The 17,822-nt window shown below is 59.8% G+C and overlaps 8 protein-coding genes across 8 annotated transcripts; 6 read left to right on the forward strand and 2 right to left on the reverse strand.

The window, feature by feature from the left end:
* Positions 1-220: 220 nt before the first annotated feature.
* On the reverse strand, positions 221-2,194 carry BDV59DRAFT_45156 (nicotinate phosphoribosyltransferase). The gene is made up of 5 exons (XM_073696423.1): positions 1,955-2,194; positions 1,818-1,901; positions 1,134-1,744; positions 633-1,068; positions 221-582 (listed from the first exon to the last, which is right to left on the reverse strand). The coding sequence occupies exons 1-5, from the start codon at positions 2,061-2,063 to the stop codon at positions 365-367; spliced, it is 1,458 nt and encodes a 485-aa protein (XP_073552232.1). The 5' UTR covers positions 2,064-2,194; the 3' UTR covers positions 221-364.
* Positions 1,931-2,461, forward strand: BDV59DRAFT_45165 (uncharacterized protein). The gene has a single exon (XM_073696425.1). It carries the CDS (start codon positions 2,093-2,095, stop codon positions 2,405-2,407), a length of 315 nt encoding a protein of 104 aa, XP_073552233.1. The 5' UTR covers positions 1,931-2,092; the 3' UTR covers positions 2,408-2,461.
* A 137-nt stretch (positions 2,462-2,598) lies between these two features.
* Positions 2,599-3,966, forward strand: BDV59DRAFT_197763 (putative PHD finger domain protein; the record flags this gene model as incomplete). The annotated part of the gene is made up of 1 exon (XM_073693001.1): positions 2,599-3,966. The coding sequence occupies one exon, from the start codon at positions 2,599-2,601 to the stop codon at positions 3,964-3,966; it is 1,368 nt and encodes a 455-aa protein (XP_073552234.1).
* Positions 3,967-4,192: 226 nt separating this feature from the next.
* BDV59DRAFT_197764 (RPC34 RNA polymerase subunit family protein) lies at positions 4,193-5,371 on the reverse strand (the record flags this gene model as incomplete). Its single annotated transcript, XM_073693002.1, has 2 exons — positions 4,193-5,027; positions 5,112-5,371. The coding sequence occupies 2 exons, from the start codon at positions 5,369-5,371 to the stop codon at positions 4,193-4,195; spliced, it is 1,095 nt and encodes a 364-aa protein (XP_073552235.1).
* A 356-nt stretch (positions 5,372-5,727) lies between these two features.
* On the forward strand, positions 5,728-7,800 carry sti1 (Hsp90 cochaperone STI1). Its single transcript, XM_073687978.1, has 4 exons — positions 5,728-5,865; positions 5,933-6,126; positions 6,187-7,514; positions 7,570-7,800. The coding sequence occupies exons 1-4, from the start codon at positions 5,801-5,803 to the stop codon at positions 7,720-7,722; spliced, it is 1,740 nt and encodes a 579-aa protein (XP_073552236.1). The 5' UTR covers positions 5,728-5,800; the 3' UTR covers positions 7,723-7,800.
* Positions 7,801-8,468: 668 nt separating this feature from the next.
* BDV59DRAFT_167796 (putative membrane bound C2 domain protein (vp115)) lies at positions 8,469-14,128 on the forward strand. The gene is made up of 8 exons (XM_073687979.1): positions 8,469-8,603; positions 8,718-9,024; positions 9,086-9,148; positions 9,211-9,466; positions 9,513-11,894; positions 11,953-12,093; positions 12,145-12,287; positions 12,341-14,128. Exons 2-8 carry the CDS (start codon positions 8,815-8,817, stop codon positions 13,640-13,642), a joined length of 4,497 nt encoding a protein of 1,498 aa, XP_073552237.1. The 5' UTR covers positions 8,469-8,603; positions 8,718-8,814; the 3' UTR covers positions 13,643-14,128.
* Positions 14,129-14,372: 244 nt separating this feature from the next.
* On the forward strand, positions 14,373-16,860 carry ugp1 (UTP glucose-1-phosphate uridylyltransferase). The gene is made up of 3 exons (XM_073687980.1): positions 14,373-14,443; positions 14,506-14,687; positions 15,219-16,860. The coding sequence occupies exons 2-3, from the start codon at positions 14,592-14,594 to the stop codon at positions 16,680-16,682; spliced, it is 1,560 nt and encodes a 519-aa protein (XP_073552238.1). The 5' UTR covers positions 14,373-14,443; positions 14,506-14,591; the 3' UTR covers positions 16,683-16,860.
* Positions 16,861-16,997: 137 nt separating this feature from the next.
* On the forward strand, positions 16,998-17,708 carry BDV59DRAFT_167803 (uncharacterized protein). Its single transcript, XM_073687981.1, has one exon. The coding sequence runs from the start codon at positions 17,289-17,291 to the stop codon at positions 17,679-17,681; it is 393 nt and encodes a 130-aa protein (XP_073552239.1). The 5' UTR covers positions 16,998-17,288; the 3' UTR covers positions 17,682-17,708.
* The last annotated feature ends 114 nt before the right edge of the window (positions 17,709-17,822 follow it).

The following is a 17,822-nucleotide window of genomic DNA, read 5'->3' on the forward strand; positions in this document are numbered from 1 at the left end:
AAGGCTCCTCCTTCTAGCGGTCCCATACCGCCAACGCGCCGATCGAGATCTCGTACGTGGACAATGCGTTCGATCATGATCCACTCTGGCGGTTTCTGCGGCGTAAAGTCAAAACCCTTCTCGCGGAGTTGGCGGCTTTACTACCTTACGCATGGCGTACGCGTGTATGTATATATCCGTCGAATGCAATGCTCCCCCTCGAGTCTACAGAACGAGTCAGTCCATTAGATGATCATCCGGCACTAGAGTCTTCTACCAGTTGCTGAACGCCACGAGCATAATCTAGATCCACCTCCATCTATCCAACATCTATCCAAGGAAGAGAGCATGACCATATATCCCACTTCAACCCCGCTCCCTGCTACTACCGTCCGCCCCAGCGGTTACTCTCATCGCCCTGCTCCCACTGGTGCTCGACATACCCCAGCCTCTTCTTCACGCTCTGCACCGTCTCCTGATCGCCAGTATTCTTACCCATATTGTCACTCAACTTCACAGCGGGGCGGCCATTGGCCGTCGCGATCTTGATGACAATATTCAGCGGCTTCGACTTCTCGCCGTTGGACTTGTTCACAAAGTCATCTGTCCACGTCAGCCATACCCAGGGGGAAAGGAAGCATCCAAAAACTTACTGGTAAAGAACGTGCCCACCCCAAAGACAGGCCGGAACCCGGCCTCCTCGGCAATCACCTTATACTCCAGACAGTGCTCAATGTCCAGCGAGTCGGAAAACACCACGGCCTTTGGCTCGGTGATGCCCTCCTGGTCGTAAAAATCACGCACCATCTTGACGAAGTACGTCGGGTCGCCCGAGTCCTGCCGCACGCCCGTGTACACATGCGCATAGGTCTTGGTGGGGTGCGGGCCGCCGCCGTTGTCGATGGGCGCGGCGATGGGGGGCCGCGTGTCGGCCTCGCTCTGGATGGTCGACTCGCCCGTCGTGCCCGGGCCGGACGCCGTCGTCGACACGGCGCCGACGCCGGCGCTGGTGTATTCAGGGATGTGTTTGCGGAAGGCGTCGAGGAAGGCCGGCGTGCCGAAGGTGTCGGTCAGCGCGATGCCCAAGACCTATCGTGTGGTCAGCGCAGTTCTGCAACCTAAAGGAAGAAGATGATGGTGGGGGTGGCGCGTACCCCCTCGCCGAAGCAGCCCAGCCAGTAGCGCAGGGCCAACTCGTTGGCGTGCTCGTAGTCGTCGGTGATGGCCGCGATGGTCATGTACCACTCGTGGGCGACGGTGCCCACGGGATCGACGTCGTATTTCATGGCGAAGTGCACGTTACTCGTGCCGGTGAATTTGCCGGGCCAGGACTTCTCCGCGGCGGCGCGACACAGGCCCGTCATGACCAGATCCTGGGTGTGGTAGTCGCGGCGGCGGCGCGACCCGAACTCGGAGAATACGCACCCGTTCTCCAGCAGGGCGCAGCCCTTGCGGTAGGCCTTGTCCTCCTGGTTGCTGTAGTCCCAGTCTTTGTTGCAGAAGCGGAAGTAGGCCTCGCTGGTCAGGGCCAGCAGCGGGATCTCGTACAGGATGGTGTCGACCCAGAGGCCCTGGACGACGTACTCGACGTCGCCGACGTCATCGTCGGAGCCGGTGTCCGTCGTGGGGGTGAAGTGGATCTGGATCTGTTCGTCGGGCTTGAGTCTGAAGGTGGTGAGGAAGCCGAGGTAGGCGTCGCTGAAGTAGGAGCAGCGTTTCTTCAGGAAGGCCAGTTCCTCCGGGGAGACGCGGACGTTGGCGAGTTCTGAAGTAGATTGAAAAAAGGACTGTCAGATGGAGGTTCCGGATTGGGCGATTGCGTGAGGGAGTCTACATACTGTCCATCTGTCTCAGGAGCCATTTGTACGCCCCCCGCGTCAGCTTCATCTGGGGGGTGCGGTTGGTGAAGCCGTAGGTGACATCTGAGGATCGTCAGCAGCGAAGCTCGCGGCGTAAAGCTCAACGGCACACGTACGGACATCAGGGAAGTACTTGAGTACGGCACATTGCATGGTCAACTTGTATAGATCGGTGTCCAGAAGAGAGGAGATGCCCTCCGGCAGCGGGGTCGCTTCTTGAGCCATTCTGCGTGTGGCGCCCGGCTGAGCGAGGAATGGCAATGCAGGGTATCTTCGTCCGTCCGGTCACTACCAAGAGACCGATTCGACCCAAGAGTGGTGTCAATGGAGCGCACGCGACAGGAAGAATTTCCTGCGCGGGACAGACTGATATCGACTGCGGGGGATCGATGAGGGAGTTTGCATTGTTTGCACCGGATGTAGTCATTGCATGTAATTGGCGTGGGCGAGGTCGAGGATTGATAGTATATTATGCTATGCGGTGTTGTATTCTGAATATCCTGTCTTCTACCTACCTACCTTGGGTATACAGCGTCTTGCATCTTCATGCAGTCAGATCTGCAGCCTGATTGTTCAGGCTGCACATCATGTGGCTGGCTGACTCAGCCGGGATTGAGTGCCTGATCCCCAAGGCGACACGGCGTGAATTAATCCGACGCGAACATCGTTTCCTTCCGACTCCATCTCCCATCCAACATCGTCCCCCATTTTCTTCCCCTCACCAACCACCACACAACCTCTCTAGCTCACTCGGCGCAACATGGCGCACGGTGCAGAGGACTGCGCCGCAGTCCTGGAGCAGTTCGTCCACGATGTGGCGAACTTACCCGCCGAAATCAACCACCTCATGGAAGAAATCCAAGCCAAGGACAAGATCATCCAGGAGTGCCGGGCTACTATCAACTCGCGCGACAGCAGCATCCAGAAGTTCATCAAGCTCAACGGCAGTCTCACGCCCAACCCGAAGGAAGAGCAGTACGGGCGCGCGATCCTGCAGAACCTGGACAAGTCGCAGCAGCTGCAGGACGAGAAGATCCAGCTGAGCGACAAGGCCTGCGTGCTCCTCGACCGCCAGATCAAGAAACTCGACATCAAAATCCGCGACCTCGTCAATGACGGGCTCCTCTCCAACGACCCGCCGCTCCCCTCCCTCTTCCACAACAAAGACCAGTACCGCGACCCGCCGCGCATCTTCTTCCCGGACGCCTCCTCCGCCGCCGACTCGCCCACCCCTCTCCCCGCCTCCTCCTCCACCACCACCACCGCCGGCGCCGGCGCCGGCGCCGGCGCCTCCAACGCAAACGTCATCCTCGGCGCCACCCAGCGCCTCAACCAGTCCCTCGCCCGCAACGTCGTCGGCTCCGCCGGCGCCGGCGCCGCCGCCAACCTCGCCTCGCAAGCCGGGCACGCCGCCGCGCGCAGCTCCGCCCCCGCCACGCCCGCCGGCGGCACCGGCGCCGGCAGCAGCGCACACAGCCACCTGAACCCGCTGCGCCAGCGGGAGTCGTCGGCGGGCGCGGTGGAGAGCAAACGGCGGCGGCTGAACGCGCAGCTGGGCACGCTGCCGGCGGCATCGTCGAATTTGCGGCAGTCGTCGCTGGGCCCCGGCACACCCAAGGGGGGCACGCCAGCGTCGAGTCGGGCGGGGAGTGCGGGTCCGCGCACGGTGACAACGACGAAGAAAGCGCTGACGAAGAAGGTCGCGCCGCACCAGCAACTGAAGCGGCTGAAGGCGACGGCGGCGGGCGGGAAACCTGGGAAGCGGTCGTCGAGTGTGGGGCGCATCAAGATCACGGGGCCAAAGAAGTCGCCTGCCGGCGGCGGTGGCGGCGACGAGGACGAGGACGATTCCCTGCTGAGCAGTGCGGATGTGTCGGATTCGGAAAACGCGAGTGATGCGCGGCGCGGGGATGATGACATGGACGAGGATGAGGACGAAGAGGAGGACGAGGGCGGCGAGGATACAAGGGTGTACTGTACGTGTCGGACTGTGAGCCATGGGGACATGGTGGCGTGCGACAACGAGGATTGCGAGTTTGAATGGTTCCATTGGAAGTGTGTCGGGTTGACGCGGGAGCCGGTTGGGAAGTGGTATTGTCCGCAGTGCGCGGCGAAGCTGAATGCTTGATTTACGGGTACGAGGGATGGAGTTTCGGGTGTTGGTGTGTGTTCTCAGGAAAGCATCGCATTAATTTATGTCTTAATACTAAGCCCTAACCATTCATTGCCCATTGGTAAAGATCGACTTTTTTCCCCCGCGCCTTCGTAAATGCCCGCATACGGACATGAAACCAACGCCATCGCTATGCAAGTAAACGCATGGAAGAAAGAGTAAGTGAGGCCGGGAAGACCAGCTAGAACCCCAGCGCCTTCTCCAGCCACGGGTCGAAATATTCACAGCTTTCCGGGCTGACGGCGCCGCCCGGCGCGCACAGCTTGAAGACCGGGCAGTGGCCGCACGGCGCCTCGGTCATGCCATTGCGCACGAGGCGGTTGGCCTCGGCGTTGTCGCCGTCGTCGCCGCTGGCGCCGGGGGCGGGCTTGCGGGACTGGCGGGTTTTCACCTGTTCCGGGTTCTTGACGGACTTGTAGTTCTCGCCGTTGTTGAGGGCAACGAGCTTGCGGTCGTAGCACAGCATATCCAGCAACTGGAGGATGCTCTCTTCGCCGAGGCGCACGGGGGTGATGCCGCTCTCGTTAACGGCGGCGGTGATCATCGGGACAGTCGGGTAGCCCTGGTAGCCGCGGGGGAAGGGGAGGAATTCCTTGGTGGTGGAGGTGGCGGCGCTGCTGCTGCTGCCGTCGGCGGCGGTCTTGATGCGCTTGGCGCGGGAGGCGTCGGCGGCGGCGGGGACCTCGAACCAGCTCTTCCGGCTGACGGTGTACTCGATGTAGCCGGCGACGGTGTTGATGAAGTTCTCGTCGAGGACGCCGTCGGTGAACCAGGCGCCGCCGGTGATGTCCTCGCTAGGGGCGAGGCCGGCGAGCATGTAGATCTTGCGGGTGGGGAATTTGACATTGTGGACGCTCTTGATGTAGTTCTTGCCCTCGAGGGACTTGAGACAGCGGTCGAGGATGGACTTGTGCAGGTTGGTGCGGTTCTGGATGTTGCGGACCCAGATGCCGGTGCGGCCGGTGGAATGGATGACATTGTAGACCAGGCTTTCGTCGGGGCTGAGGTTCTGGAGTCTGATCGGGGAGAGAGAAGAGACGGAGACATTAGCAACTCAGGTCAGAGGCGAGCGAGGTGCCCCGTGCGAGGTAGCGGCATACTTTTCAGCGTCTTCCCGTGAGATGATCTTCCACGCCAGCCGGTCGTTTTTGCCCTGGAGCAGGCGGAAGAGTTTCTGGTCGACGAGGCGCTGGGTGCACTGGAGGAGAAGCGCGACGTCGTTCTTGGGGATGACGTTCAGCTTGAGTAGATCCTGCTGGTAGAAGAGATGATCGGCCGAGTAACCGCCCAGACAGGCGTCGTAGAGCTGAGAGGCGAGCTCGTTGACGGAGGAGCCGCCGGAGGGCCCCGCGGAGGCCATTGTGAGAGGGATTGAGTCAGGATGCGAATACCAGTCACCGGAGGGGCGGAGGAAGGATCATGTTCAAGGGTGCATTCCCGCCTGGACTATGAGGGACCAAGGGAGCAGAGGCGGACAGAATGGAGAGAAGGAAGACGAGGGAGGAAGAAGAAGAAGAGGAAGAAGAAGTTGGTCGTGATGGAGCGAAAGATGTTTTTGGCGGCTTTTTCTTCGCAGCTCCCGATAGGGTTAGCGCGGCGGGTCCTCTGTTGATGCCTTGATGCCTTTATGCCTTGGAGCCTCACTCTCCAGGCATTCTAGCCGGAAATTTCCAGAAGCTCCCGCAGTAGCATTAAGAGCTCCCCTCACCGTCTCGCCTTCTCTTCGCTTCCCTCCCATCTTCCCTCTCATCACTTCCCCCCCCCTCTTCACATCTCCCTCAGTCTCGCAATGGCTGACGCTCTCAAAGCTGAAGGCAACAAGGCCTTCTCTGCGAAGGACTACTCCACCGCCGCGTATGTCTCCGTTTGACCCCGCTTGGTCGGACTTGCGAGTCCACGGTGCTGACGGCGTCCGCTATAGGGACAAATTTACCCAGGCCATCGCCATCGAACCCGAAAACCACATTCTCTACTCCAACCGGTCGGCTGTCTACTCCGCCCAGGGCGAGTACCAGAAGGCTCTCGACGATGCCAACAAGGCCACCGGCATCAAGCCTGACTGGTCCAAAGGCTGGGCCCGTAAGGGAGCCGCCTACCGCGGCATGGGAGATCTCCGTATGTGGCTCGCGGATGTACAGGGGTGACTGTTTTCTGGACTATGCTAACCTACGACAGTGGCCGCCCATGATGCATACGAGGAAGCTCTCAAGATCGAACCCGGCAACGACCAAGCCAAGTCCGGCCTGAACGCCGTCCAGAGAGCTATCAACGCCGAGGCCCAGGCGGACGGTGTGACTGGCGACCCCATGGGCGGGCTCGGAGGGATCTTCAACGACCCGCAGCTGTTCCAGAAGCTGGCCAACAACCCCAAGACCTCCGCTCTGCTCGCGGACGGGGAGTTCATGGCGAAGCTGCAGCGCGTGAAGGAGAACCCGAACAGCGTTGGGGAGGAGATCAAGGACCCCCGGTTCCTGCAGGTGATGAGCGTCCTGCTGGGCATCGATATGAACTTTGGCGCGCCTCCCGAGGCCGCTGCGGGCGCTTCCAGCGCGGCCGAGCCCCAGGAGGATGTGCCGATGCCCGACCGTCGTCCGGAGCCGAAGAAGGCGCCCGAGCCGGCACCTCAGCCCGAACCCGAACCGGAGGACGAGGAGACCGCCGCCAAGAAGAAGGCCCAGGAAGCCGGTGACGCGGAGAAGAAGATTGGCAACGATTTCTACAAGAAGCGGCAATTCGACGAGGCCATTGAGCATTACAGCAAGGCCTGGGAGCTGCACAAGGACGTGACGTATCTGAACAACCTCGGAGCGGCGCAGTTCGAGAAGGGCGATCTCCAGGCGGCGATTGAGACGTGCCAGAAGGCCGTGGAGGAGGGCCGCGAGCTCCGGGCGGACTTCAAGACGATCGCCAAGGCGTTTGCTCGGATCGGAACGGCGTACGAGAAGCTGGGCGACCTCAAGCAGGCGATTGAGTTCTACAACAAGTCGCTCACGGAACACCGCACGCCCGACGCGCTGACGAAGCTCCGCAACGCCGAGAAGGCCAAGGACCGGGCGGAGAAGGAGGCTTACATCGACGCGGATGAGGCGGAGAAGGCCCGCGAGCTGGGTCAGAAGAAGTTCAAGGAGGCGGACTGGCCCGGGGCGGTGGATGCGTTTACGGAGATGACGAAGCGGGCGCCGCAGGATCCGCGGGGGTTCTCGAATCGGGCAGCGGCGCTGATCAAGCTGATGGCGTTCCCGCAGGCGGTGCAGGACTGCGACGAGGCGATCGCGCGGGACCCCAAGTTCATCCGGGCGTACGTGCGCAAGTCGCAGGCGCTGGTGATCATGAAGGAGTACAACCGCGCGCTGGATGCGTGCACGGAGGCGGCGGAGCAGGATGACGGCACGCACGCCCGCGAGATCGAACAGCAGCAGCAGAAGTGCCTGGAGATGCAGTTCAGTGCCCGTGCGGGGGAGACGGAGCAGCAGACGATGGAGCGGATTCAGAATGATCCGGAGGTGAGTTGGGTTGCGTGGGTGGAGCCGATGCAGGAGAAGCTAACGAGGGAACCAGATCATGTCGATTCTGCAGGACCCGGTGATGCAGAGCATCCTCCAGCAGGCGAAGAGCGACCCAGCGGCTCTGCAGGAGCACATGAAGAACTCGCAGGTGCGGCTGAAGATCCAGAAGCTGATGGCGGCTGGGGTGATTCGGCTGGGACGGTAAATAGCAGGTTACGATGTGATATGTGTGTGTTCTGTGATTGTCTGTCAAAATTCAGTGGCACAATGTTTACGTTTCTCATCTGTATGACTCGTCGGAGTTGTCACGTGACTGTAGACACCGTGGGACCCCGATCTCCCAGGTATATCCCTAGGTCAGTAGGTATCCAAGTACCTCCACCTACTAGACATACAGAAACCTTGTCTCAACCCGCCGGAAATTATTCCCTGGTGGCTGGAGACACTATTGCCGGTGGGGACGCTACGTGTCCTTGGCTGTACCCTCATACCTCCGAGGTAGCCTAGTACGTACGTACTCAACAGACTACTGAGTTGGCGAAGGATCGATCCATGGGAGGCACGATCACCGTATCGTATCGGGGTCCACATGCGAACCATGGGTGATGGCGTTCCTGGGTTCCTGGAGCTCAGAGGGTCGAGGGGAGTGGCAAATGCAGGATTAAGTTGAGGAGGGCTGTCCTATAGGTATCTCGTACGGACTCCATCGGCCGTACCGAGGTATACGGGGATGAGCGTTGAAAATGGAGATCATGTGGCGGTGCATCCAATAGATCGGTCACTAATGCGGTGATCGCGAGCCATCGATGATTAAATACGGTAAAATTACTGGGGATCGATCGGCCCTGGTTTGTTCCAATCTTTTTCTGTTCTTTTCCCGTTTCGCTCGATCGACGTCACGACGCGCGGATCCTTCTCTCTCTCTCTCTTCTCTTCTTCGCTCTCTTCCCTCTTCGTCTTCCTCATCTTCCTCCTCCTCCTCCCCCTCCTCCTCTCCCTCTCTCTACTCCTACCTCCTTCGATACCTAGGCAGTATCCCTCCTCTCTACGGAGTACTTCCTATCCCCCATCGATCTGTCAAACCCCGTAAGTCCATTCCTCCCCCGCGCACCGAAGGCAGCAGCTTTCCATATCCTCCTCTCCCAGCCTCAAACCCCCCTCCCATCTCTCCCAGAACTCAATTCCTCTAACCTCCCCCAGATTGGGTTCCACCGGGGTTTGTAGTCGGTGATACTTCACCCTCCCCCCTCCTCCGGGCTTCCCCGTATTTCCCCCCTCCCCTACTCCCCGTGCCACCATGGCCTCCACCGGTGTAGATGCCAAGAAGAGCGAATTGAGGCAGGAGGGCGCTCTCGAGACTGCTCAAGAGGCCGCCCAACAACCCTCTCAGGATGCCGCCCAGGCCGCCGAGAAGGTCCTCGTGGACGAAACTCGCAAGGCTGGTATGCCCGCCTACCAATTCGATCCCGATGCCTCCCCCGAAGAGAAAGCCGCCATTGCCGAATCGGTAGGTCTCCGGAACAGCTCCATCAGGAACTTTGACCCCCCCGGGACTGACTGGGTTGTAGCGGGTACCGCCCGGCTTCCACCATGACAAAAAGCCCAAGGGGATGGCCGTGATTACCGACAAGGTGAGTTTCGTACGTTCCTTCCGGCTGAATTCTACCCTAATCTCTTCGGCCCTCCTCCCCAGGACGACGGGACCCCCGATGATTACGACCTCCCGCCTCCCAGATCCGCCACTGCCATGCTCGCCGAAAAGGCCAACGAATCCGCCGCCGAGCAAAAGGCGGATGCCGCCATGGATGAGGATCTCCGATGGGCCCGTGACCGTACCGGTTGGGCTCCTCAGTTCGAGAGCCCCATGACTGAAGAGGAAAAGGCCGAGGGGACCTTACTGGACCACCAGGACTTCCTCGAATCGAAACTGGACGACAAGTTCTTTGGAGGTGTGTTCCCTCGGAATCCCCTACCGATGCCAACTAACCACCCCAGACTGGTATCACAATGCCGGCATCATCGTCTTTGCTTGTCTCTCCTCGTGGATCATCGCCGTCCTGGGCGGTGGTCTGGCTTGGATTTTCATCGTCATGGCCGCCTGCAGCACCTACTACCGCACCTCCATTCGTCGTGTGCGGCGGAACTTTCGCGACGACGTCAACCGGGAAATGGCCAAGGCCCGCCTCGAAACCGACACCGAGAGTCTCGAATGGATCAACTCTTTCCTCGTCAAGTTCTGGCCCATCTATGCCCCCGTCCTGTGTGATACCATCATCAACTCCGTCGATCAGGTCCTGAGTACCTCCACCCCGGCCATGCTCGATAGTCTGCGCCTGAAGACCTTCGTCCTGGGTTCCAAGCCCCCTCGTTTGGAACACGTCAAGACCTACCCCAAGACCGAAGTCGACACGGTCATCATGGACTGGAAGTTCAGTTTCACCCCCAACGACACCATGGATCTGACCGCCCGCCAGCTGAAGAACAAGATCAACCCGAAGGTTGTCCTGGAAGTCCGTGTCGGCAAGGGCGTCGTGAGCAAGGGTCTAGATGTCATCGTCGAGGACATGGCTTGCAGTGGCTTGATGAGAGTCAAGGTCAAGCTGCAGGTTCCCTTCCCGCATATCGAGCGGGTGGACGTTTGCTTCTTGGAGCGTCCCGAGATCGACTACGTCTGCAAGCCCCTCGGTGGCGATACCCTGGGTTTCGACATCAACTTCATCCCCGGGTTGGAGAGCTTCATCAAGGACCAGATTCACAACAACATCGGTCCCATGATGTATGCCCCCAATGTCTTCCCCGTGGAAATCGCCAAGATGCTGGCCGGCAATGCTGTCGACCAGGCCATTGGGGTGGTCGCCGTGACGCTCCACGGTGCCCGCCATCTGAAGAATCCCGACAAGTTCGCGGGCACCCCCGATCCCTACGCCGTGGTCTCGCTCAACAACCGCTCCGAGTTGGGTCGCACAAAGACCGTTCACGACACCGACAGTCCCCGCTGGAACGAGACCATCTACGTCATCATCACTTCCTTCTCCGATTCCCTCACCATTGCCCCGTACGATTGGAACGAATTCCGCAAGGATAAGGAACTGGGTGCCGCCACCTTCCCTCTGGACCGCCTGGAAGAGGAGCCCGAACATGAAAGCATCTACCTGGAAGTTCTGGCCAGCGGTCGATCTCGTGGCACCATCCACGCCGACATCCGGTTCTTCCCCGTCTTGGAGGGCCGCCAGCTTGAAAACGGCGAAATGGAGCCTGCCCCCGAGATGAACACCGGTATCGCTCGGTTCACCGTGGAGCAGGCTAAGGATCTGGATGGAACGAAGAGTATCGTGGGTCAACTCAATCCCTACGGTGTCCTTCTTCTCAACGGCAAGGAGATCCACATCACGAACAAGCTGAAGCGAACCAACAACCCCATCTTCCAGCATTCGTCCAAGGAGTTCCTCGTCACCGACCGGAAGAACGCTCGCCTGGGCCTGGTGATCAAGGATGACCGGGACCTGGGCAAGGACCCCATTCTCGGCACCTACCAGATCAAGATGAATGATATGCTCAAGATGATGGAGAAGGGCCAGGACTGGTTCCATCTGCACGGCGCCAAGACCGGACGGGCGAAGATGAGTCTCCAATGGAAGCCTGTTGCCGTGGGTGGCATCTCCGGGAGCGCTAGCTACGTCGATCCCATCGGTGTGATGCGTTTCCACTTCAAGAGCGCATCCAATCTGCGGAACCTGGAAACCTTTGGCAAGTCGGACCCCTACGCACGTGTCTTGCTTTCGGGCTACATGAAAGCCCGGACCGTGACGTTCAGAAACACCCTCGACCCCGACTGGGACGAGGTGGTGTACGTACCCATTCACAGCGCGCGTGAGAAGGTGACTCTCGAAGTTATGGATGAGGAGAGCGTCGGTAGTGACCGGACTCTGGGGTCCATTGAACTCTCCGTGGCTGACTACGTCCATGAAAATGAGAATGGCGAGTACGACGTCGATGATGAGAAGCAGCCCATCTCCAGTCCCCTGCGGATTGGCGCGAGTGCTCCCAAAGGGACTCTCAATTACTCGGTTGCCTTCTACCCGGCGATGCCTGTCGTCAACCCGGAGGATGAGGCCGAAGAAGAGGAGCTGGAAGCGGAGCTGAATGGCGACGGCGACGGCAGTGATACCCCGCGGAAGAGCGTCGACTCGAAGCGGAAGAGCGCCCACTCGAAGAATCTCAGCGTTGACTCCAAGGCGTCCGCCAAGACGAACGGCGAGGCCAAGTCCTCTCGGCAAAGCTTCGAGTCTGGCGCGAAGGACTCCGACGTTGTGTCTGTGAGGAGTATCAAGGAAGTCCCCAAGGTCCATATTGGGCTGGAGGATCTTTCGAAATACGGTAAGTCGACGCCCTTGGTTTGGAGCCGGCCGAATTGGTGTACTGACCCACCGCTTAGAATCTGGCTTCCTGGTGTTCAAGTTCCATGAGGCCCATCTTTCTCACGCCAATGTCCAGGTGGAGGTTCTGATGGACGACTACATGTTCGCGGCCTACACCTCGCACAAGCTCCGTTCTCGGACGGCCAAGATTGAAGACAGTATGTGATTGCTCTGGCCTGTAAGGAATTCGGACTAATAGCCTGCTACAGTCGGTGATGCTTTCGTTCGCGAATTGGAGTTTTCCAAGATCACCCTGCGCATCGTGGACAAGTCCAACGCCAAGGATGACAGTGAAGAGCATACGGTGGCGAAGTTGACCGGAGACACTTACTCGACCTTGCAGCGCATTCTGGTAAGACCGATCCCTATTCTTCTTTCTGTCCGACTGACTGACCGGGTTTCCAGTATACGCCCACTGAGCTGGTTCTTCGGTCCAACGATGGGGAGGTGAGCAAGATCACGGTCAGTGCGCGCTACATCCCTGTCCACATGAAGCTTGATCCTCGGGAGAGCATCAACAACATGGGCAGCTTGCGGGTGAACGTGTTGGACGCGGCTGAGCTGCCGTCGGCCGACCGGAACGGGTTCAGTGACCCGTACTGCAAGTTCCGCCTGGATGGTGAGGAAGTGTACAAGACCAAGGTGCAGAAGAAGACGCTCCATCCCGCGTGGAACGAATTCTTCGAGACGCAGGTCAAATCGCGCATTGGCGCCGACTTCAAAGTGGATGTGTATGATTGGGATTTCGGAGACAAGGCCGACTTCCTGGGTAGCGCGCTGATTCCCCTGGATATGCTGGATCCTTTCCAGACCCGGGAAGTGACGCTGCCCCTGGATGGCAAGTCCGGGGCCATCCGGCTGAACCTGCTGTTCAAGCCGACGTATGTGATGCGGTCCCGGCAGGGGTCGTCGACGTTCTCCGGCAATTTCGCGCCGGCGGGCAAGATTGTGGGCGCCCCCGTCAAGGGCGTTGGGTTCGTCGGTGGCAATGTGATCAAGGGCGCATCGTTCCTGGGACGGGGCATCATGTCTCGGTTCCGCAGCGACGACGCCGCCACCCCGGACGCGGATGACGGCGCCGAGGAGGCGCCGCCGTCGGTGATGGTCGAGGGTAGCCCGGCGCCCAACGGAGGGCCACAAGAGAATGGCCTGCAGCACTCGCGGTCGCGCAGCGTGGTGTCCCACTACGGGGACCGACTGGGGCTGAGCGACAGCGCGAAGGGCGAGTCGGGCACGGCGACGATCACGGTGGTGTCGGCCAGCGACTTCCCGCCGTCGGCGAATGTGCGGGTGTACGTGAAGGCGATTGGGCCCAAGGGGGAGAAGGAGGTGCTCAAGAGCAAGGCCATCAAGGCCAGCGGCGGGGGCCCGGTGCAGTTTGATGCATCCCATGAGACGTGCCGGGTGCATGGGACGACGGCGGCGGCGGCGTACCGCGTGCGGGTGGTCGACCACGCGACGTTTGGCTCGGATAGTCCGCTCGGCGAGGCGCTGTTCCATGTGTCGGACCAGGGCACGGAGGCCGGGCAGGAGAAGGCGATCAAGGTCGGCAATGGGACGGTGTCGATTCGCAGCAGCTTCTCGGGGGCCGAGGGGACGCTGCGGCCGGGGACGGCACACTCGAACGCGGGGGATGCGGCGTCGGAGATCATGGACAGTCCGGAGTCGAAGAAGGGACGACGAAGCTTTTTGAGCAAGCGGGGGTAGGGGAGCCGGACAGTATATAGATGGGATTGGGATTGGGATAGGTATAGGTATATTTGGTATTCTTATGACGAACGGACGAATGGATGTATTGATCACTTCCGGTCCCTCGTACGAAGATGCGGGTTCTCGCATGACGAAAACGGGCGTGTCCACTGTGAGACAGGGATGAGCAGGTACAAGGTTCAGACTATCGGTTCTGCGAAACTACAAGGGGGCCCAACTAGGAGCTATCGAGTGCATGAGATAGGACCGATCTGAAATGATTCTCTACCGCGAAAGGCATTCGTGATCGGGTCTGGCTCATAAGGCTACGGATCCCGTCAGGGACCGCCGAGGGCTAATTGGCACCCACCGGGTTCTAGAATGCTGAGGGGGATCTAATTATAAGGATGGTCACATATCAAATTGCTGACGAGGCGGGTGGGCCCCCCTTTTCATCAGATCGAAAATCGTCCAGGAAGAAAAGAACAACACGAAACAGAACAGATAATAAAGATAAATAATCAATCGTAAATAGGAAACATATACGAATCCTATAATCAACATCAAAATAATGATCCCAATAACAATACCCAGAGGACAAATAAATATCCACATCCAGACCGAATGTTAACGGTTCCGGTCATTCTCCCCGGCGGCGGGACCCTGACTCCACCCAATCATCCACCCACAAATCAGCTCCCCCTCGCCAGCGTCATCAACTGCTCCCTCCTGGTTATATATTGATCTTCCTCTTCCTCCACTTCTCTTCTCCCACCACTTCTCTCCCTTCTTCCCATCCCATCCCGCCTCCTCTCCCAGGTACGTCGACCTCTCTCTGCCTCTCCCGTCTCCAATCTCCTTCCATCGACTAACTCCTCTAGCTGTCATCGAGCCCCTCTGGCTCGTTCTGCACCGGTTTCCTTCCAAACAAACACCACCACTTCCCCCCCTCCCCCCAATCTACACCATGTCCGCCATCCCCTCTCATCTTCGCGCCCCCGCCAGTGATACCGCTGCTGCCGGTTCCTTTGGAAAACACCACGGAAAGTCCCAGTCGCACATGGTAAGTTGACGCCGTTTTCCTTCCTTCCTCTGGTGACACCCGGTGGTCCATCCCTCCTCTCCATCGTGCTGGGTCGTCGATGCACCCTTCATCTCTTTCCGCCACCATGCCCTCCGTCGATCATGCTGCCTCTCCCTGGCCCTCGTCGTCTCCCTGGCGGGCTTCTGCAGCGCTGTTCATCTCCTGCATCTCCTCTCCCTGCTCCCCCCCGTGCTCTGGCCTTTCTCGGCCGTCCCCCTCCTTCCCTTCGCCCTCGACTGTTGTGTGTTCTTGGGCCTCGCTCACTACACCCATCGGGTACTCTCCTTCGCCCCGTGTTCCCTCCGTACCCACCCCGTGGGCCAATTCGCCGTGCCCTTTGCCCTCGACCAGATGGCCGGGTGTTGGCTGCTCTACGGGATCGTCGCCCTCGGGTCATTCTTCCGCGAATCTTCCCTCCACGACCCCCGGCCTGTCCCTCGGCTCCGCCTCGTGCTCGTCGGGATCGGACTGCTTGGGACCGTCATGCTAACGACTGCCGTTCTCCCCCAGGCCTTCGAGAATGCCTCCACCAGTGTGGCCGCGTCCCAGATGCGCAATGCCCTGAACGCCCTCGCCGAGACCGTCCCCGACCCGTCCGAGCGGAACCGCTTCGAGGCGGAGATGGACAACTTCTTCGCGCTCTTCCGTCGCTTCCTCAACGACAAGGCCAAGGGCAACGCCGTCAACTGGGACCGCATCGCCCCGCCCCAGCCCTCCCAGGTCGTCGACTACAACACCCTCGGCAGTGAGGCCTCCGTCGAGTTCCTCAACAAGCTGGCCGTCGTCAAGCTCAACGGCGGCCTGGGGACCTCCATGGGCTGTGTGGGCCCCAAGTCCGTCATCGAGGTCCGCGAGGGCATGTCCTTCCTCGATCTGTCCGTGCGGCAGATCGAGCACCTCAACCGCACCTTCAACGTCAACGTGCCCTTCGTCCTCATGAACTCCTTCAACACCGACCAGGACACCCAGTCCATCATCAAGAAGTACCAGGGCCACAACGTCGACATCATCACCTTCAACCAGTCCCGCTACCCGCGCATCATCAAGGACTCCCTGCAGCCCGCCCCCAAGTCCTACGACGCCCCGCTCCAGGACTGGTACCCGCCCGGCCACGGAGACGTCTTCGAGTCGCTGTACAACTCGGGCACCCTCGACAAGCTCCTCGAGCGCGGCGTCGAGTACATCTTCCTGTCCAACGCCGACAACCTCGGCGCCGTCGTCGATCTCCGCATCCTCCAGCACATGGTCGACACCCAGGCCGAGTACGTCATGGAGCTGACGGACAAGACCAAGGCCGACGTCAAGGGGGGCACCATCATCGACTACGAGGGCAAGGTCCGTCTCCTCGAGATCGCCCAGGTGCCCAAGGAGCACGTCAACGAGTTCAAGTCCATCAAGAAGTTCAAGTACTTCAACACCAACAACATCTGGATGAACCTCCGCGCCATCAAGCGCGTCGTGGAGGAGAACGAGCTGGAGATGGAGATCATCGCCAACGAGAAGTCGATCCCCGCCGACAAGAAGGGCGAGGCCGACCAGGCCATCTACCAGCTCGAGACGGCCGTCGGCGCCGCCATCCGTCACTTCAAGAACGCCCACGGGGTGAACGTGCCCCGCCGCCGCTTCCTCCCCGTCAAGACGTGCTCCGATCTCTTGCTGGTCAAGTCCGATCTCTACCGCCTGGAGCACGGCCAGCTGGTCATGGACCCCAACCGCTTTGGGGGCGTGCCCGTCATCAAGCTCGGATCCGACTTCAAGAAGGTGTCCGACTTCCAGAAGCGCATCCCCAGCATCCCCCGCATTGTGGAGCTGGACCACCTGACCATCACCGGTGCGGTGAATCTGGGTCGCAACGTGACGCTGAAGGGCACGGTGATCATCGTCGCGACGGAAGGCAGCACCATCGACGTGCCCCCGGGCTCGGTGCTGGAGAACTGCGTGGTGCAGGGTAGCCTGCGCATTCTGGAGCATTGATTTGTGGATTTTTTTTCCTCCCGTCTCTAAATAGTCTGGTTTAATTACTGTGTATGCTGTTTTTCCGTTTTTCCCCTGTTACTACCACTACCCTTTGATTCTGCGTGGCATGTGCCATTACTAGGATGATACCGATGGAAGTTCTTCATTGCATGGAATGATAGAAGATTTGTTAGAGCTGCTGTCTGCTGTAGTCGTAATTGACTAGTAAGGATCGGGCGACAATGCGGTAAGCGCAACCGTCACGTGTCCGGGACTGTACTTCCATCCTCTCACCGTCGTTCCTCTTCCTCCTCCCCCATGGGAGAAGACATCCGGTCCATTGCATTCCCGCAGTTCCGGCTCACGATCCTCCGCTTTGTCAATCACCCGATGTCTCCGAGGCCTCGATCGGACGCAGCCATGGAACCGGTCTTCCCACGGTGGGGGGGAATCGGATGGTCTGGGCCCTGGTGCCCGGTGTTTTGGCGACGGCCCTCTCTATATAATCAAGCCTTCACGAGCGATGTGAGGGCGGGTTTCCACCGCTGACCAAGCTCAAATGATCATGAGCCTTCACAGCCGAAGTCTTCTTCTTATCCCGTACCTCTACGTTTTCACGCTACCATGAGTGACTTCTCGCCGCGCCAACTGGCGCCAGGTCCGTCGCCTCCCCAGCCGGGAGGGGAACTCCCCCTCCAGGAGAGTGCCCCCGGAAATGGCCTCCGTCATCCGATAGATCCCACCAAGAAACGGGTGTCCATGGCCTGTTTGGCCTGTAAGAAGTCCAAACGAAAGGTTCCGTCACCCATCCGTTGCGGAGGTGTTGGAGGGGGACCGTCTATTGACGAAAACTCAAATCCCAGTGCTCGGGAACCGCCCCCTGCGACAACTGTCGCTCCTTCAACCGGCGATGTATCTTCGACGAAACGCTGGACCAGCGCCGGCGCGTCGCCGCCAAACGGACCGCCGACGAGCTCAGCTACCACCGCGACATTCTCAACGACCTGTTCAAGGTGATGCGCGCCGACGACGAGTCGTACGGCCTGCGTCTCCTCGAGGTCATCCGCCGCGGCGCGTCGCCCGAGGAGATCCGCGCCTTCATCGACCGCGCGCTGGCCGAGATCGACGGCACCGCTGACGAGAGCGCCGTCCAGCGGC

The sequence above is a fragment of the Aspergillus ambiguus genome (genome assembly GCF_047715705.1).
Source record: "Aspergillus ambiguus strain CBS 117.58 unplaced genomic scaffold BDV59scaffold_2, whole genome shotgun sequence".
Lineage (NCBI taxonomy): Eukaryota > Fungi > Ascomycota > Eurotiomycetes > Eurotiales > Aspergillaceae > Aspergillus > Aspergillus ambiguus.